Raw genomic sequence first — 21235 nt, 5'->3', positions numbered from 1 at the left:
AGCTTTCCCGGTTTCTTGGGTGCTCAATCGTGCATTGTTCAAACTCTATAAGGTAACCTGTCCAGATCAGTGGGGCGGCGAGATTCAAGAGATTATATTCAATGAACTTCGGTGCTACTAGGAATTATTTTGTAAGGTTGACTCAGATTATGGAGCAAAGAGTTTTCAATATTGTGAAAGGATGGGACAATATGTATAGAAGCAGATGGCTTCCAGTAGTTAAGGAGTCAAGAAGGAGGGCTACGGATACAAGATTAAATGTAAGAGACTTAGCACAATGACGGTGAGTTGCCTCCTTGATCCACTACAGTCCATGTGGTGTAGATACACCCACAGTGCTGTTAGGGAGGGAGTTCCAGGATTTTGACCCAGTGACAGTGAAGGAACAGTGATATATTTCCAAGTCAGGATGGTGAGTGACTTGGAGGGGAACTTCCAGGTGGTGGCGTTCCCATGTGTCTGCTGCCTTTGTCCTTCTAAATGGTAGTGGTCGTGGGTTTGGAAGGCACTGCAGAAGGAGCCTTAGTGAGTTCCTGCAGTGCATCTTGTAGATGGTGGACACTGCTGCTACTGTGTGTTGGTGATGGGGGAAGTGAATATTTGTAGAAGGGGTGCCAATCAAGTGGGCTGCTTTGTTCCGGGCGGTGTCAAGCTTCTTGAGTGTTGTTGGAGCTGCATTTGAAACCAAAGTGGGTAGATGGAGTTAAGGTACAGGTCAGCCAAGATCTAATTTTTTTTTATTCATTCATGGGATGTGGGCATCACTGGCTGGGCCAGCATTTATTGCCCATCCCTAATTGCCCTTGTTCAGCAGGCTTTTAAGAGTCAACCACATTGCTGTGCTTCTGGAGTCACGTGTAGGCCAGACCAGGTAAAGAGACCAGGCAGACTTCCTTCCCTAAAATAGATGGGTTTTTACAATAATTGGCAATGGTTTCATGGTTATCATTAGAGTTCTAATTTCAGATTTTTACTGAATTCAAATTCCACCACCTGCCGTGACAGGATTTGAACCTGTGGCCCCAAAGCATTACCCTGGGTCTCTGGATTACTAGTCCAGCAACAATACCACTACGCTACTGCCCTCCCCAATTGAATGCCAGAACAGGCTTGAGGGTTGTCACTGGAGCCATATGGCCTCAAGTCTGCTCTGAAATTTAATAAGAAGCTGGTGTCTGCATGAGCAGACACCAGGTGAGGACTGGGATAATGCTTGGCTGTGAAATCTCTATACCTTAACTGAACAGCAAATCAAGGCTCACCATTTGGACTGGACTCAGATTTAAAAAGCGGTCCTTCATGTAAGGGACAGAAGATTAACCTAGTAAGAACATGTGCTTTCAGGAGAGGAAGGAAAAGAGGACAAGCTTTTCTTGTAAACTCAGGTATTAATTTTCAAGGAGAAACTGTTTTTTCTGCATCTCCATTACAACAGCATGATCAGCATATACATGTTCAAGTACTCATCCTGAAAGTTTGCCAGTTGATTGAAATAAGTGAGTTTATTGGAGATACCAGTATATATGTACATGTCTTTAAGTGTTTTGTTTTAACATCTGTAGCTGTAAAGCTAGCTGTACTAATACAAAGTGCTTTTGTTATTCGAATGGTAACCACTCAGAAAATATTACAATACCACAACATTGGCCTCAATTTCAACGGTTGAGGGAAGGATTGTACCAACCATAAGCTACCAAAATTCAATATTTTGTTAGAAGTTGCTGCAAAATGGAGCGAGAGAGTTGCCTTTTTATGCCTGTTCCCGTGTCCTTCAAACATACTCAAGCTTTTTACAGGAGATTTGTTTGATTGATTTTCTCTCTCCACTCCCCCTGCTGAAAGTGTTATCTTTCCAGTTAAGCTTCTGGTCAATCGTCACCCCCAGAACATTGAAGGTGGGGAATTCAGTAATGTTATGCCATTAAATGTCAAATGGCCTTGGTTAGATTCTCTGAGTAATCAGTGCCTGGTACGTGTCTGGTGCGAATGTTGCTTTCCACTTATCTGAGGATTTACGAATGGTACCAAACACTGTGCAATAATCAGTGAACATCCCAAATTCTGACCTTATGATGGAGGGAAGGTAATTGATAAACAGCTGAAAATAGTTAGGCCTCAGACACTACCCTGAGGAACTCCTGTAACAATGTCCTGGACCTGAGATGATTAGTCAAAATAAAACAACCACAGCCATCTTCCTTTTTGCTAGGTATGACTGCAATCAGTAGAGAGTTTTCCTCAATTCCCATTGACTTCAATTTTAATAGGGCTCTTTGACGCCGCTCCTGGTAAAATGCTGCCTTGATGTCAAGGGCAGTCACTTCTACCTCACCTCGAGTTCAGCTCTTTTGTCCGTTTAGATCAAGGCTGTAATGAGGTCTAGAGCCAACTGGCCCGGGCAGAACCCTAATTAGGTTGATCTCCTGGCTTGATAGCAATGACAGAGAAAGAGATATGCTGAGCCATGAGATTACAGATTGTGGTTGAATATAATTCTGCTGCTGTTAATGGCCCAAAGCATCCCATGGATGCCTGGTTTTGGTAGCCAAATCCATTCTGAGTCTTTCCCATTTGACACATTTGCCACACAACATGGACAGCATCACCAGTGTGAAGATGGGACTTCGTCTCCACAAGAACTGTTCAATGATCACTCCGACCAAACTATCATGGAGATCTGCCCAACAACAAGAACACTTTTCTTTCTGAGGGAAGTTATCTGTACCCTAGCAACTGCCGCATAAGTTTAAAAAACAGTTACTTCCTTAAAGTGGTAACACACTTAAAGTGGTAAGTAGAAGAAAAAACGGCTACGGATAGCAAATTAGATTTTGCTGTTGGGGATTTGAAATAAACGGGCATGAGGACATTGCGAGAATCTGGGATTTTTAAAAACCTGGCGCGAGGACAGAATGAGAGTTAATTAACATTTTATTGCGTTTGCTTAAATTCCAATTTTGGTGCAGTAAATAAATAACTCGAGGCGTGGCAGGGGCTGCTCATACCTTTCAAGTGCACATCCTGTACAATGTGGGGACTCTAGGACGCTACCCATGTCCTGGACAGCTACATATGCAGAAAGTGCCACCAAATACAAAAACTCGAGCCCCGTTTCTTGGAACTCGAGGAAGAGCTGGTGTCACTGAGGTGCGTTCGCGAGGATAAGAGCTACATGGGTAGCACATTTCAGGAGGTAGCTATCCTGCAGCTTACGAAAGAGAGGGACTGGGTGGCTGTCAGACAGACAAGAAAGGCAAGGCAGGTAGTGCAAGAGACCCCTGCGGATATCCCACTTTCTAAAGGGTACTTAGTTCTGAGAACCAATGGGGGAAAAGGGTTCTTCCGGAGAGAACAGCATGACCAGAACATCATGGGTGGCTCAGTTGTGCAGCGAGGGAGGAGAACAATCGTGGTTTGGGATCCTTCAGTTAGGGGGACAGACAGGAACTTCTGTGGTCACAGATGTGATTCCAGGATGGTATGTTGCCTCCCTGGCACAAGGGTCATGGATATCACTGAGCAGCTGGAGGGTGAGGATGCACAGCCAGAGGTCGTGGTTCACATTGGTACCAATGATATAGGCAGAAAAAGGGATGAGGTCCTGCAGGCTGAGTTCAGAGAGTTAAGAAAGATATTAGCAAGCAGGACTTCAAAGGTAGTAATCTCTGGATTACTTCCAAGGCCACGTGATAGTGAGTATGGAAAAAGGAGAATAAACGAGATGAATGTGTGGCTGGAGAGATGGTGCAGGGGGGAGGGCTTCAGATTTCTGGGGCATTGGGCCAAGTTCTCGGGGTTGTCTACACCTGACAAAGACCAGGACGAATGTCCTTGTAGGGAGATTTGCTCGTGTTGTTGGGGAATAGCAGGGGGGATGGGACCCTGAAGGCAGATAGGACAAATTCAGAACATGAAGCAGGAGACAGAAAATTAGCGGTGACTCTGAAAGACAGAAGAAACAAAGGTTAAAAGATTCACCGCACAGGAATTTGGCAAAATTAAAAAATATTTATTTAAATGCAAGGAGTATAGCAAACAAAGGCGATGAGCTGAGGGCACAGACACATGGCAGCATGATATCATTGCTATAATGGAAACTTGGCTTAAAGAGGGGCAAAAATGTACAGCTCAACATTCCTGGATATAAAGTTTTCAGGCAGGATAGACAAAAAGGGCTAAAAAATTGTGTAGCATTATTAGATAAAGAATCAATTACAGCTGTGAGGAGGGATGGTATACTAAATGAATCATCAAATGAGGCCATATGGGTTAAGCTCAGGAATAAAAAGGGAGCAGCCACACTACTAGGAGTGTACTATAGACCCCCAAATGGTGGAGGGGAGTTAGAAGAGCAAATATACAGACAGAATTCCGAGTGCAAAAACAACAGGCCAATAATAGTTGGGGAATTCAGCTACCCTAATATCCTCTGGGATATGAACAGTGTAATAGGCACAGAGCGCACAAAATTGTTGAACTGCATTCGTGAGAACTTTTTAGCTAGCATGTAACAAGCCCAACAAAAGAGAGTACAATTTTGGATTTAGTCTAGACATTTAGGAAATGAAGCTGGGCAAGTGGATGAATTACCAGTGGGTGACCATTTTGGAGATAGTGACCATAATATAGTTAGATTTGATATAATTATGGAAAAGGATAAAGATGCAAAAGGAGTAAAAGTTCTAAACAGGGGAAAGACAAATTTTATGGAGCTGAGAGGTGATTTGGTGAAAGTGGACTGGGTACAGTGACTTTAAGAAAAATCTGTGACACACCAGTGGGAGGCATTCAAAAGTGAGATTCTACTGGCACAGTGCAGACATGTCCCCACAAAGAAAAAGGATGGTACTGCCAAATCTAGAGCCCCCTGCTTATCTTGAAGTATACAGGGTAAGATAAAGCAGAAAAAGAAAGCTTATGACAGTCACAAATAACTTAATACTGTAGAAAGCCTAGGAGTACAGAAAGTACAGGGGTGAAGTAAAAAAGGAAATTAGCAAAGAGAGGATACGAAAAAATATTGGCAAGTAAAATCAAAGAAAACCCAAAGATGTTTTACCTCTACATTAAGAGCAAGAAGGAAAGGGGAGGGCCAGAGATGTACCTGGTAACTTGTGTTCTGACGCTGAAAATGTGAGCAAGGTTCTCAATGAGTACTTTATCTCTGTCTTCACTAAGGAGAGGGATGAAGCAGATATTCTCATTAATGAGGAGTAGTGTGCAATATTAGATACAATAAACATAGTGAGAGAGGACGTACTCGAGGAACTGACATCCTTGAAGGTGGATAGGTCACCAGGGCCGGATGGATTGCATCTCAGGCAAATAATTATAGGCCAGTCAGTCTGACTTCTGTGGTGGGCAAATCATTGGAATCAATTCTGAGACAGAGGATAAACTGTCACTTAGAAAGAAATGGATTAATCAGATATAGTCAGCATGGTTTCATTAGAAGGTTGCATCTTATTAATTTATTAGAATTTTTTTGAGGAAGTAACTAAGGGTAGTGCAATGGATGTGTCTACATGGCTTTTAGTAAGGCCTGACATGGCAGGCTGGTCCGAAAAAAGCCCACAGGGTACAGGGTATGTGTCAAGTTGGATTCAAAATTGGCTCAGTGACAGGAAACACAAGGGCAATGGATGTTTGATGGACGTTTTTGTGAATGAAAAATGGTTTCCAGTGGGGTTCCACAGGGCTCAGTGTTGGGTCCCTTGCTGTTTGTTGTATATATTAATGTGGGTGGCATGATTGGGAAATTTGTAGATGACACAAAAATTGGCCATGTAGTTGATAGTGATAGAATAGCTGTTGTCCCCAGAATGATATCAATGGTTTGGTTGAGTGGGTGGAAAAGTGGCAGATGGAACTCAATCCAGAGAAGTGTGAGGTAATGCATTTGGGGAGGGCAAACAAAGCTAGGGAATACACAATAAATGGGAGGATATTGGGAAGGGAGAGGAAATGAGAGACCTTGGAGTGCATGTCCACAGGTCCCTGAAGGTGGCAAGACTGGTGGATAAGGTAGTAAAGAAAGCAAATGAAATGCTTTCCTTTATTGGACGAGTTACAGAATACAAGAGCAGGGATGTAATGATGGAACTAAATAAAACGCTGGTTAGGCCACACATGGAATTTTGTGTACAGATCTTGTGACCACATCATTACAGGAAGGACATGATTGCTCTGGAGAGAGAGTACAATGGAGATTTACAACAATGTTGCCAGAGGTTGAAAATTCTAGCTATGAGGAAAGATTGGATAGGCTGGGGTTGCTTTCCTTGGAACTGAGGAGGCTGAGGGGTGATGTGATTGAGGTGTACAAGATTATGAGGGGCGTAGATAGTGTAGACAGGGGTTCCCTGTTTCCCCTAGCAGAGAGGTCAATTACCGGGGGCACAGATTTAAGGTGATTCGTGGAAGGATTAGATTGAAAATGAGGAAAAACTTCACCCAGAGGGTAGTGGATGTTTGGAATTCACTGCCTGGTTTGGTGTTGGAAGCAGAAACACTCAACTCATTTAAAAGGCACCTGGATCTCCACCTAAAGTGCTGTAACCTACAAGGCGACGGATCCCTGGTGCTGGAAGATGGGATTAAAATGGGCTACTAGCTCTTATTTTTTCTTTTTCGGCAGGAGCAGACATGCTAGGCTGAATGGCCTCTTTCTGTGCTGTAACTTTTCTATGGCTCTATAGATACATGTGTGACAGACGGATCGGTAAGAACGAAGTCAAATAGGTTTTTCCCTCATGTTGGTTCTCTCACCAACTGCTACAGGCCCACTTTAACGGATATGCTCTTCAGGTCTCAGCCAAATCAGTCAGTGATGGACTGGAGTCACTTTTGGTGATGGACATCGAAGTCCCCCAACCAGAGTACATTCTGTGCCCTTACTACCCTCAGTACTTCTTCCAATTGGTATTCAACATGGAGGAGTATTGAATGATAAATTGAGGGGGGACATAGATGACAATCAGCAAGAGGTTTCCTTGCCCATGTTGGACCTGATGCCATGAGACTTCATGGGGTATGGAGTCAATGTTGATGACTTCCAGGGCCACTCTCTCCTAGCTATATATCACTGCATTGCCACCTCTGGTCAGCATGTCCAGTCTCACAGCTAGACAGATGGCAGCAGAGGAGTCTGGAACATTGACTGCAAGGTTTGAGTCAGTGAGTATGACTACGCCAGGTTGTTGCTTGACAAGCCTGTGGGATAGCTTCCCAATTTTGGAACAAGTCTCCAAATATTAGTGAGGAGTCTTAACATTGACTGGGCAAGGTGTGCCTTTGATGTTCCCGGTGCCTTGATCAACGCCACGTGGTCTGTTTACTTTTATTCATATTCATTTTTCTCTAGCAGTTCGTTACAATTGCATGTCTCGTGAGGCCATTTCAGAGGGCAGTTAAGAGCGAACTACATTGCTGTGGGTCTGGAGTTGCACGTAAGCCAGACCAGGTTTGGACAGGAAATTTCCTCCCTGTGGGACATCAGTGAACCAGATGGGCTTTTACAACAATCCAACAACCAGACTAGCATTTTATTCCAAATTTACTAAATGTGAATTTCCCCAGCTGCCATGATGGGATTTGAACTCCTGTCCCCAGCCCATGAGTCCAGGCCTCTAGATTACGAGCTCAGTAACATTACCACAAGGCTACTGTCCCCGACCTGCCTGACACACAGTCACACCCCTTCTTTCCCTGACCTTTAACGAGACCTACACCACTTCCTAACCTAAGGGGGTGTGACTACCTCCTGGAACAGCATCTGTGTAACTCTCCACCTTCCTGATGTCCCGCAATGACCACACCTCAGACTCCAGTTTAACAATCTGAGCTTAAGTCCCTTCAGATGAAGGTGCTTATTGCAAATGTGGTTATCTGAGATCGCAATGGTCTGCACAAACTCCCATTTGATATAATCAGCAATGAGAGAATGATCAAATGATCTTGGTTGAGATATAAAGATCGGCTAGTGCACCAAGGAGAATTTCCCTGCTTTTCCTCCAATCACACATTTTATCTGGGAGGGCAGGTAGGCATTAAGTCTTAATCCAAAAGGCGATACCTTCAACAGTGCACCATTCCATCAGTACTATACTGGGAACATCAGCCAAAACAACGCGCACAGTTTTCTCAAACTCTATTACTCAGAGCCGAGAATGCGACACACTGAACCACGGCTGACACCCTCAAACGATGAATGGATTACTTCAAAACAGCAACAAACAGCACAACAGCAGCTCAACATCATACACACCAGTTTATATTAAGTCAAGCAGGGAGCAAACCCCTCCTCGGGCACAGGGACACCTGCTCCACATACCTTGTGAGTTTCCATTCTGTGTTGTGCTATTGATGTCAGTTTTCCGATGACCATTTTTAACCGTTCTTGCGTTGCGAGTGAAATCGTGTTTACTATGTCAATGGGAACGTCCGTGATTCCAAATCTTTTAGCTGCAAAACATTTCGTTTGAAATATATTCTCAAATTTTTTTTAAAACATGGACTTTTTTTCCAACCAAATTGAAAAGGTCAAAAAAATTACTCAACACCACCAAGGTTTCCCCACAACTGACCCTTTTCTTGTGTCTTGCCAGGGATGAGCTTGGCACTGTACTTGAGCCATGTTAATCACTGATTCAGGTGCAAGGGAGAACATCAAAAGCCACAGCCACTTCTCATCACATTGCCTCAAGCATAAGATGGCCCTTTTCCACAGTGAACACAACATGTACGACTGATGAGGAGGGAGACTACAGGGGGAGGAGGGAGACAAAGGAGAGACTGCCCATCGAGCTGAAATGCAAGGCAGCCAGCTCATAGAACTCTGCAGCACAGTAACCAGCTAACTGGTCTATGCTATGTTTATGCTCCACTCAAACCTCCTTCCAACCTTATTTCATAGCATCCTATCAACATATCCTATTTCTTTTCTCCTTCATTTATCCAGCTCCTTTTAAACATATTTATGCTAATTGTCTCAACCACTCCAAGTGGCAGCAAGTTCAGATTCTCACCAATCAAGTAGACTTCTACAGACGTAACTGAAGGAATAGGTGAATCTGAGCACTGAACTGAATTCCAGCCACATCATGTTTCCCTTTCACTTTGGACAAGGTGAGCAAAAAAAGGCTCTTTTCAGCAGAATGAATGACATGGCAATAATATGCCTGTGCATGCAAAGGAATGGGGGAATACCACATGCTTGCATGTGAGAACATAGCATGGGACTCAGAATGGCACAGGGGAAAGAGATCAGGAACATCGTGGATGTTTCTGTGCCATCCTTTACTTGGCTCTGAAACTAACACAAACCGGAGGAGAGCACAGGAATCGGTCAGTAGTATGTTTACAGTGGGGCTGAGCCATAGTCCTGAGGAAAGGCAGAAAAATTCAACTTTAAAAGATAATCAAATGCCCCAAATTGCATGTTATAAGGTTTCATAACTCAGTACACAGGTAATCCATCTATTAATGCACTTTTGCAATGAAGTGGAATTGTTTGCATAATCAAGCACAATGTTGGCGTACAAGCTTTCAGCTGGGATTCTTCAAAAGCAGCAGGTTGACCGGCCGTTTATTTATTCTCTGTTGCTAGTTCATCAGCAATGGGATCTTATTTCACAGTCCACAGTGGCTTGTTATGAACTGGAATGTACTGCCTCAAATGGCAGCAGATTCAAAAGGAAGGGCAGCAAACAACAGGTAAGATGCTGAGAAGAAAGGCATGGTATGAGTGTTTTTTGAGCATCAAGTGCTTTAGCTCCTTGATTGCTAAATTGTGGTAGACATTTATAAATAGTCATTGCAGCACAGAAGGAAGCCATTTGGCTCATCAAATCCAGTGTGAAGCACATTTACCTGTGGCTAGTCAGTAATTTTTACTGGACAACATTGAGGCTCAAAGCCAGCAATCCCATCCTGGTTCACCATCTCCTCACCCCACAGCCCCTGATCAATGTAGAAAATCTCCTCTTTGACAGATCTATCTAGTACAGAGACATCAACATCTTGCTTTAACAGAGTAAATCCCAAGCTTCACACGAGTGTTAATAATATTTGATACCAAACCACAAAAGGAGGTAATACAACAGATGACCGAAAAGGAGAGAAAGGCAGAGAGATTTAGGGAGGGAATACCCAAGCTTAGGGCCTAGGCGGCTGAAGGCATAGCCGCTGATGGTGGAGTGATTAAAACTGGTGATGCAAAAATCCAGAATTGGACTGGAGGAAGTTACAAAGATTGAGAAAGGCAAGGCCATTGGGAATTTGAAAACAAGGATGAGAATTTTCAAGTTGCCAGGCTAGGAGCCAATGCAGATCAGTGAGAATTGTGGTGATAGGTGAATGGAACTTATGCATGTTAGGATATGGGCAGCAGAGTTTTGGATAAGTTTATGTAAGATGGAATGTGGGAGACAAGCAAGAAGAGCATTTAAATAGTCAGGTCTAGATGTAACAAAGGCTTAGATGAAAGTTTCAGCAGATGAGCTGAGGCAAGGGAAGAGTTAACCCATTTAACAGAGGTGTGAGTAGGTTGTCCCCGTGGTGGAACAGATGTGTAAGCATCTTGGAGTCAGATATGACATCAAGATTGCAAATGCTTTGGTTCAACCCCAAACAATTGTCAAGGGGAAAAGGATGGAGCCGGTGGCCTGGGAATGGAGTTTGTGCAGGGACAGAAGACAGTGACTTCGGTCTTCTCAATATTTAATTGGAAGAAAATGCTGTTCATCCAGTACTGGGTGTAGGACAAGTGATGTAACAAACCATAGTAAAAGAGCCCCTAGGCAACAGCGATCAAAATATGATGGCTCAAATTAAACATGAAATTCTAAGAAGTGTGGGTCAAAGTCTAGTGTTGTAAACCTAAATAAAGGTAATTTAAAGATATGTGGATAGAACCAACTAAAGTGAACTGGGAAACTAGATTAAAAGTTAGGACAAAACAGACACTGCAACAGACTTTTAAGGAGACATTTAATAAGGCAAAGCACAGATTTATCCCAGTGAGAAAGAAAGTCTCTTAAGAATTAGAATAAGAGATAAAGCTAGCTAGAAATATAAATACAGATACTAAGAGTTTCTACAGGAATTTAAATAACTAGAGTGAGTGTTGGTCCTCTAGAGAGGAATTAATATTTTTTTTAATTTATTTGCTCATGGGATGCGAATGTCGCTGCCTAGGCCAGCATTTATTGCCCACCCCTAATTGCCCTTGTTCAGAGGGCATTTAAAGGTCAACCACGTTGCTGTGGGTCTGGAGTCACATATAGGCCAGACCAGATAAGGGTGGCAGATTTCCTTTCCTAAAGAACATTAGTGAACCAGATGGGTTTTTACAACAATCAGCAATGGTTTCATGGTCATCAGCACACTTCTAATTCCAGACTTTTATTGAATGCAAATTTCACCATCGGCCTTGGTGGGATTCAAACCCCAGAGCATTACCCCGGGTCTCTGGAATACTAATCCAGTGACAATACCATTATGCCACCCCCCCCCCCCCCCCCCCCCGCCCCCCCCCCCCCAACTTAATAATGGAAAACAGGGAAATGGCAGAAGCACTGAACAAGTATTTTGTGTCTGTCTTCACTGAGAAGGCTTAGAAAACTTCCCAAAGATATGTGAAAATCAAGAAGTGAAAGGGAGGGAGGAACTTAAAACAGTCCCCATCATTAGGGATAAAGTACAGGGAAAACTATTAGACCTAAAGGCTGACAAGTCCCTAAAATCTGATGGCTTGCATCCTGGAAGATGCAGAGACAGCAAAAGCTTTGGTTATAATCTTCCAAAATTTCTTCGGTTCTGGAAAGGTCCCAGCTGGTTGGAAAATAGCAAATGTAACACCTTTATTCAAGAAAGAGGAACGAGTGCAGCTCCAGAACTCAAGAAGCTGGACACCAACCAGATCAAAATAGCCCACTTGACTGGCACCCCATCCACAAACATTCACTCCCTTTACCACCAACACACAGTGGCAGCAATCTGTACCATCTACAGGATGCACTGCAGGAACTCACCAAGTCTCCTTCGACAGCATCTTTCAAACCTGTAACCTCTACCACCTAGAAAGACATGGGCAGCAGACGCATGGGAACACCATCACTTAGAAGTTCCCCTCCAAGCCACACACCATCCTGACTCGGAAATACATCGCCGTTCCTTCACTTTCGCTGGGTCAAAATCCTGGAATTCCCTCCCTAACAGCACTGTGGGTGTACCTACACCACATAGACTGCAGCGGTTCAAGAAGGCAGCTCACCACCGCCATTGCAAGGACAATTAGGGATGGGCAATAAATGCTGGCCTAGCCAGTGATGCCCACATCCAGTGAATGACTAAAACAAAGCAGAAAACTATAGGTCAGTTAGCTTGACGTCCGTCATGGGGAAATTGCTAGAATCCATTGTTAAGGAGGTTATAGCAAGATACTTAAAAATCATGATGGGATCAGACAGAGTCAACATGCTTTTGTAAAAGTGAAATTGTGTTTTCCTGATTTATTGGATTTCTTTGAGGGAGTAACAAGAAACGTGGATAAAGGGGACCTGCAGATGTGTTGCACTTGAGCTTCTAAATGGCCTTTGATAAGGTGCCACATCAAAGGTTTCTACACAAAGTAAAAGCACGGATAGAGGATTTGTTAGCTAACAGAGAGTAGGGATAAGTGGGTAATTTTCGGGCTGACAAGCACCAATCAGTAGTATGCCACAGGGGTCAGTGTTGTCTATACAATCTATACCAATGACTTAGATGAGGGGACTGAATGTATGGTTGCCAATTACACCAAGATAGGGAGGAAAGTATGCTGTCAAGAACAGGTAAAGTGTGTGCAAAGGGATATAGATGGGTTTAGTGAATGGGCAAAAACTTGACAGATGGAGTATAATGTGGGAAAATGTGAACTTGTCCACTTTGGCAGGAAGAATAGAAAATCAGTATACTATTCAAATAGAGAGAGATTGCAGAACTCAGTGCTACAGAGGGATCTGGGTGTCCTGGTACATGAATCACAATAAGTTAGAACGCAGGTACAGCGAGTGATTAGTGTGGCAAATGGAATGCTGGTGTTTATTGCAAGGAGAATGGAATATAAAAGTAGGGGAGTTTTACCGCAGTTCTACAGGGCCTTGGTGAGACCATATCTGGAATACGGTGTACAGTTTTGATCTCCTTATTTGAAAAAGGATATAAGTGCATTAGAAGCAGTTCAGAGAAGTTTCATTCCTGGGATGAAGGGCTTATCTTATAAAAAAAGTTTGAACACTTTGGGTCCAAACCCATTAGAGTTTAGAAGAATGAGAGATGATCTTATTGAAACATATAAGATCCTGAGGGGACATAACAGGGTAAATACCAGGAGGATGTTTCCTCTTGTGGGGAGACTGGCATCTACCCAGCTATGTGGCAAATTGCCCAGGAATGTCCTGTACACAAAAACCAGAACAAATCCAACCCGGCCAATTATTGCCCCATCAGTCTACTCTCATCAGTAAAGTAATGGATGGGGTCATCAACAGTTCTATCAAGCAGCACGTGCTTAGCAATAACCTGCTCACTGATGCCCAGTTTGGGTTGCGCCAGAGCCGCTCAGCTCCTGACCTCATTACAGCCTTGGTTCAAACATGGACAAAAGAGCTGAACTCCCGAGGTGAGGTGAGAGTGACTGCCCTTGACATCAAGGCCGCATTTGACCGAGTGTGGAATCAAGGAGCCCTAGCAAAACAGGAGTCAATGGGAATCGGGGGCAAACTCTCCGCTGGTTGCAGTCATACCTAGCACAATGGAAGATGCTTGTGATTGTTGGAGGTCAGTCATCTCAGTTCTAGGACATCACTGCAGGAGTTCCTCAGGGTAGTGTCCTAGGCCCAACCACCTTCAGCTGTTGCATCAATGACCTACCTTCCATCATAAGGTCAGAAGTGGGGATGTTCACTAGTGATTGCACAATGTTCAGCACCATTGGTAACTCCTCAGATACTGAAGCAGTCCATGTTCAGGTGCAGCAAGACCTGGACAATTTCCAGGCTTGGGCTGACAAGCGGCAAGTAACATTCGTGCCAAACAAGTGACGGGCAATGACCATCTCCAACAAGAGATAATCTAACCATTGCACCTTGACGTTCAATGACATTACCATCACTGAATCCCCCACTATCAACATCATGGGGGTTACCATTGACCAGAAACTAAACTGGACGAGCCATATAAATACTGTGGCTACAAGAGGTCAAGGGCTGAGAATTCTGCAACGAGTAACTCACCACCTGACTCCCCAAAGCCTGTCCATCCTCTACATGACACAAGTCAGAAGTGTGATGGAAGACTCCCCACTTGCCTGGATGAGTGCAGCTTCCACAACACTCACCATCCTGACTTGGAAATATACCACCGATCCTTCACTGTCGCTTGGTCAAAATCCTGGGGCTCTCTTCTGAACAGCACTGCAGGTGTACCTATGCCACATGGACTGCAGCAGTTCAAGGTGGCAGCTCACCAACACCTTCTCAAGGGCAACTAGGGATGGGCAATAAATGTTGGCCCAGTCAGCGAAGCCCACGTCCCATGGATGAATAAAAAAAGACTAAAGCTAGGAGACACAGCTTAACAATAAGAGGGTCTCCCATTTAAGACAGAGATGAGCAGATTTTTTTTTCTCTTGGAGGGTCATTAGTCTGTGGAATTCTCTTCCCCAGGAAGCAGTAGAGACTGGGTCATTGAATTTATTTGAGGCTGAGCTGGATAGATTTTTGAGAGACAAGGGAGTCAAGGTTTATGAAGCGCACACTGGAATTTAGAGTTGAGACCACAATCAGATTATTGAATGGCAGAGTAGGCTCAAGGAGCCAAATGGCCTATTCCTGTCCCTACGTTCCAGTGAAGGGTTCAAGAGCAGTAATGGTGAGCTAGTGCTGGGTGTCCTCAGCATTCATGTGAAATCTGGTAGAGCTATGCTGCAATAACAATAGAAAGTTCCCTGGGAGAAAAAGAGGCAGGGTCTCCATTATTCTGTCCAACAGCAGAGGTCATAATGACAAAACAAACAGTCTTGAGCTTGGTTGTCAGTGAATACTGTTTCAACCCACCAAAGGGTTAAAACAACTTAATTAGATCAAAATAAAATTAAAATGCATTTGTACCGCAGGTATAGAGTGAGGTAAATTAAAGGAACATTACATTTGAAGGCAAAGTAACATTTTAACTGGCAAATTATAGCTGTATTTGTAGCGAGTCATCTGAAGATTAAAATACATACCCCGAGGAAAGCTCGATTTATGTGAAGAGTACACTCATTCTTACTCAACTTTTATATTAAATCTTTTTTGTAGGTGAATTTTTTGCTCAGGCCCCATCAAACACTCCCAGGGCAGGTGCACCATGGGGTTAGATACAGCGTAAAGCTGCCTCTACAGTTCGTCATCACTCAGTTCAGGTGCAGTGTGGGTTAAATAGACTAGGTGCCACCTCTTCTTTCAGGCAGTGACTTCCAGACCTAGCTCTCACAGATAACTTAGAGGTGGAGATAATCCAGGAGTTGGGGATCTGAAATGAGCAGCAGGAATCAATACTGAAACTGGCAAAGAGAATGCTATTGAATTGATTCAGCACTGGAGAAGCAAAGCCACCCAGACATAACACGTTGGTCAAAATCATAGAATGATTACAACACAGAATGAAGACATTCAGCCCAACATGCCCAAGAGTGACTCAGTTCTTGTCACTCCTTGTCTTTTCCCCGTGGCCCTGCAATTTTCTCTTCAGATAATTATCCAATTCCATTTTGAATGCCACAACTGAATCTGCCTCCACCAGGCAGTGCATGTCATATCTTAACTACACACTGCATAAAAAAAAACTTGTCCTCTTGTCACTTTTAGTTCTTTTGTCATTCATTTTACATTGGTGTCCTTTGGTCCTGGAGTCTTTCTGTTCATCAACTCTGTCCAGACCCCTCATGGTTTTGAACACCTTTATCAAATTACCACTCAACCTTCACTCCTCTAAGGAGAGCAACCAGAGTTTTTCCAATCTATCCACTTAAATTCTTCACCCTGGAACACTTCTTGTAAATCCTTTCTGCGCCCTCTCTGATGCCTTAACATCTTTCCTGAAGTGTGGTGCCCAGAATTATACACATTACAACAATTCAGGTTCACCATAATTTCCTTTTATTGTACTCCATGCTCCTATTTATAAAGCCCAGGATCCCTCTACCTTTTTATCCATTTTCTCAACCTGGCCTGTCACCTTCAGCAATTTGTGCACAGATATCCCCAGGTCCCTCTGCTCCTGGACCCCCTTTAGAATTGCACCCTTTATTTTATATTGCGTCACCTCAACCTTCCTACCAAAATGCATCAATTCTCACTTCTCTGCATAAAATATCATCTGCCATTTGTCCACCCATTCCACCAGCCTATGTCCACTTGAATTCCATCACTATCCTCCTTACAGTTCACAAGACTTCCATGTTTGGTATCATCTGCAAATTTTGAAATTGAGCCCTGCATGCCCGAGTGTAGGTCATTAAGATGGATCAAGAAAAGCAATCCTTGTAGTGACCCCTAGGAAAGCCCACCTTCCTCTAGTCTGAAAAACAACTGTTCACCACTGCTCTCTTCCTTAACTCAGCCAACTTTGAATCCACATTTCTTCTGTCTCTTGTAGTCCATGGGGCTTCACCTTTGCTGTCAAGTCTATTTTGTGGCACTTTATCAAATGTCTTTTGGAAGTCCATATACACAACAGCAACCACAGTAGCCTTGTCAACCCTGTTTGTTACTTAATTTTAAAACTCAGGCAAGTTAGTTAAACACAATTTGCCTAATCCACATTTGTCCAAGTGACTCTTAATTTTGGCCCAGATTTTCACCTTGAAAAGCTTTCCCACCACCAAGGTTAAATTGACTGGCCTATACTTGCTGGGTTTATCCTTACGCCCTTTTTTGAACAAGAATGTAACATTTGCAATTTTCCAGCCTCAGATATCAACCCCTCGATCTAATTGGAAGAATATGGTCTGTGCCTCCACAATTTCCACACTTAGTTCCCTCAGTAACCTTGGATGCATCTCATCCAGGCCTGGTGACTTATCAGGTACAGCGAGCCATTCACCTACTTCCTCTTTATCAACCAAAATCAACAGGGAGACAATTCATCTTGTGGACGCCAGTCAATGCAAAGGCATGATTTTTTCTCAACAGTTGTATGATCTTGATCCTTATCTGAGACAAGGACAATGGATTTTTGTGTGTGTTTTGGGGTGTAATTGTTTGGGCGGTTGCACGTAAAAATTGATCTAAATTAGCTTAAAACCAATTGAGGCAGTGACCTCACTTACCTATTTCTAGGATGCGTTTGTGCAGAGGGCCACTGGTCAGAAAGGCTTCATCTTTACACGAGCGAACTTGCGTTCCAACCAACTCAGAGTTGGTTGCCAGTATGTTGGCGCTTTCCTCACTCAGATTAACTCCTGCCATTGAGGTTACATCATTAATGTCATCATCGTCTCTGCAATGAGAGAGGAAAGCATGAAATTGCTGTACAAACTCTGACTTTATATCTCAGTTTTTTTTAAAAAAACAAGAATGGCATGCACAGTGAGGGCAGAAAGGCATATGAAATAGAAACAAAATTAGGTCATACGGCCGGTGTACTTGCAATTTGCTGGATGTACCACAGCACATTGCTTGGTCTCATTGCTGGTTTGTCCTATCAAAAGGGAGTGTGGAATGGGCCTGTATTCTTTGGAGTTTAGAAAGCTGAGAGGTGTTCAGGCCCACTCCGCCAATCAATAGCATCATGGCTGATCTTCAATCTCAACTAAGCTTTGCCCATCCCTCGAGTCCTTTAGCAGTCAAAAATTCTCCAATCTTAGTCTTGAATGTAGTCTAACTAAGTATCCAAAGCCCCCCGGAGTAGAGAATTTCAAAGATTAACAATGATCAGAGAGAAGAAGATCATCATCCCAGTCCAAAATGGCTAACTTATCATCAAGAGACTGTGGCAAATGTGCCCTCTAAGCTGTGTGGCTGCACAGCAATCGAGAATGTGCTGTGCATATGCAACACTCCCTTAAGATGCACACATGCACATCAAGGGGCCATGCAGTGCATAAAACAGGCCACGCATAACAAACATAAATTAAAAGGAACGTTGACCGTGACCCCAAATAGGCTCTCCAGCAAGAATAAACAACCTCTCAACATCTACCCTGTGGAATGCTTGAAGAATATTACACATTTCACTGAGATCACCTCAGAATTTTCTAAACTCCAAAGAATATAGGCCCATTGTACACACTTTGTCCTCACAGGACAAGTCAGCAATGGAACAAAGCAATGTGCTGAGGTACAACATCCAGCAAATTGCAAGTACACAGAACATGGAATACACAAACAGGTCATTCAGTCCAATCTGTTGATGGTGGCCCTGCTATAACATCTTTAATAATAGCTTCAAAATCCTGGAACTCCCTTCATAACAGCCATGTCCCCTTTCCCCCCCTTTCCCTCTCCCCCTAAGGTCTTGAAAGAAGTGACTAAGTGAGATGGTTGATGCACTGGTTTTAATTTTCCAAAATTCCTTAGATTTGTGGAAGGTTCCATTAGATTGGAAAATAGAAAATGTAACTCCTTTATTCAAAAAGGGGGGGAAAACAGGCCGGTTAGCCTAACATCTGTCATTGGGAAAATGTTATAAGCTATTATTAAAGATATTAGAGCAGGACAATTTGAAAAATTCAAGGCAATCAGCAAGGGTCAACATAGTTTTGTGAAAGGGAAATCATGTTTAACCAATTTATTGGAGTTCTTTGAAGGAGTCACATGTGCTGTGGATAAAGGGGAACCATCGGATGTACTATACTTAGATTTCCAGAAGGCATTTGATAAGGTGCCACATCAAAGGTTATTGCAGAAAATAAAAGCTCATAGTGTAGGATGTAACATATTGCCTGCCAATTGTTTGCACAAATGTTACTTGCTACTTGGCAGTCCAAGCCTGGATATTGTCCAAGTCTTGCTGCATTTGGACATGGACTGCTTCAGTATGAGTCTTGAATGATGCTGAACATCAGTGAACATCCCCACTTCTGACCTTATGATGGAAGGAAGGTCATTGATGAAGCAGTTGAAGATGGTTGGGCCGAGGACACTACCCTGAGGAACTCCTGAAGCCATCTTCCTTTATGTTAGGTATGACTCCAGGCAGTGGAGACTTTTCCACCCCCCCATTACTACTAACTTCATCGAGGGCTCCTTGATGCCACACTCGATATCAAGGGCAATAGCTCTCACCTCACCTCGGGAGTTCAAAACTTCTTTCCATGTTTGAACCAAGGCTGTAACAAGGTCAGGAGCTGAGTGCCCCAAGCAGAACCCAAAATAGGCATTAGTGAGCAGGTTGTTGTTAAGCAAGTGCTGCTTGATAGCACTGTTGATGACCCTTTCCATTATTTTACTGATGATCGAGATTATGCTGATGGGGCGGTAACTGGCCGGGTTGGATTTGTCCTGCTTTCCAGTGGACAGGACATACCTGGGCAATTTTTCACATAGCCGGACAGATGTCAGTGTTAGAGCTGCACTGGGACAACTTGGCGAGGGACCTGGCAAGTTTTGAAGCACAAGTCTTGAGTACTACTGCCAGAATAATTTTAGGGCCCATAGCCTTTGCACTATCACCTAGAACAAGGGCAGCAAATTCATGGGAACACCACCAACTGCAAATTCCCTCCAAGCCATACACCATCTTAACTTGGAAATATATCGCCGTTCCTTCTGTGTCGCTGGGTCAAAATCCTGGAACTCCCTCCCTAACAGCACTGTGGGTGTACCTACATCACATGGACTGCAGCGGTTCAAGAAGGTAGTTCACCACCACCTTCTCAAGGGCAATTAGGGATGGGCAATAAATGCTGGCCTAGCCAGCGATGTCTACATATCAGGAGAGATTTTAAAAAACAGTCAATGAATGGATCCGACTTGATCCACAAAAGACTTGGCAGATTGGGCTGAATGGTCATTTCATATTTTCTCTCTCTGTTTCTCATTTGAGCAGCAAGGCTAAGAGCACTTACTGTTCAGGGATCCAGAATTAACTACTCTCATACAGTTTAATTTCTGGTAGGTGTTGGCCATACACTAAAGCTTCCTCTACACTGTCCCCATCAAACACTCCCAGGACAGGTACAGCACGGGATTAGATACAGAGTAAAGCTCCCTCTACACTGTCCACATCAAACACTGCCAGGACAGGTACAGCACAGGGTTAGATACAGAGTAAAGCTTCCTCTACACTGTCCCCATCAAACACTCCCAGGGCAGGTACAGCATGTGGTTCGATACAGAGTAAAGCTCTCTCTACACTGTCCCCATCAAACACTCCCAGGACAGGTACAGCATGGGATAAGATACAGAGTAAAGCTCCCTCTACACTGACCCCATCAAACACTCCCAGAGCAGGTACAGCACGGGATTAGATACAGAGTAAAGCTCCGTCTACACTGTCCCCATCAAACACTCCCAGGACAGGTACAGCACGGGGTTAGATACAGAGTAAAGCTCCGTCTACACTGACCCCATCAAACACTCCCAGGACAGGTACAGCATGGGGTTAGATACAGAGTAAAGCTCCCTCTACACTGTCCCCATCAAACACTCCCAGGACAGGTACAGCACGGGGTTAGATACAGAGTAAAGCTCCCTATACACTGACCCCATCAAACACTCCCAGAGCAGGTACAGCACGGGGTTAGATACAGAGTAAAGCTCCTTCTACACTGTCCCCATCAAACACTCCCAGGATAGGTACAGCACGGAGTTAGATACAGAGTAAAGTTCCCTCTACACTGTCCCCATCAAACACTCCCAGGACAGGTACAGCACGGGGTTAGATACAGAGTAAAGCTCCCTCTACACTGTCCCCATCAAACACTCCCAGGACAGGTACAGCACGGGGTTAGATACAGAGTAAAGCTCCCTCTACACTGTCCCCATCAAACACTCCCAGGACAGGTACAGCACGGGGTTAGATACAGAGTAAAGCTCCCTCTATACTGTCCCCATCAAACACTTCCAGGACAGGTACAGCACGAGGTTAGACACATTGTCAGTCTCAGAGAAGCGTCCCTTACTGCAATAGTGCGCCATTTTTCTTTTTTTTTTATTTATTCACGGGATGTGAGCAGTGCTGGCTAGCCCAGCATTTATTGTCCATCCCT

General features: G+C 43.8%; 1 protein-coding gene across 5 annotated transcripts in view; it reads right to left on the bottom strand.

Moving 5' to 3' along the window:
- Positions 1-21235, bottom strand: part of LOC121280139 (transcription initiation factor TFIID subunit 4-like) — a 333722-nt gene that overhangs the window by 201734 nt on the left and 110753 nt on the right. For 3 of the 5 annotated variants that reach the window (XM_041191822.1, XM_041191821.1, XM_041191823.1), the window contains 2 exons: positions 17354-17523; positions 8333-8463 (listed from right to left, as the gene is read on the bottom strand). In XM_041191822.1, the coding sequence (XP_041047756.1) occupies positions 8333-8463; positions 17354-17523 (301 nt within the window). Of the gene's footprint in view, positions 1-8332; positions 8464-15406; positions 15556-17353; positions 17524-21235 lie in introns of those variants that run through there. The other 2 variants (XM_041191824.1, XM_041191825.1) reach the window with 2 other exon arrangements.

The sequence above is a fragment of the Carcharodon carcharias genome, chromosome 7 (genome assembly GCF_017639515.1).
Source record: "Carcharodon carcharias isolate sCarCar2 chromosome 7, sCarCar2.pri, whole genome shotgun sequence".
In the NCBI taxonomy this organism is placed as follows: Eukaryota; Metazoa; Chordata; class Chondrichthyes; order Lamniformes; family Lamnidae; genus Carcharodon; species Carcharodon carcharias.
Note: the sequence above shows the minus strand (reverse complement) of the source record. Positions and strands in the feature narration are given on the sequence as shown.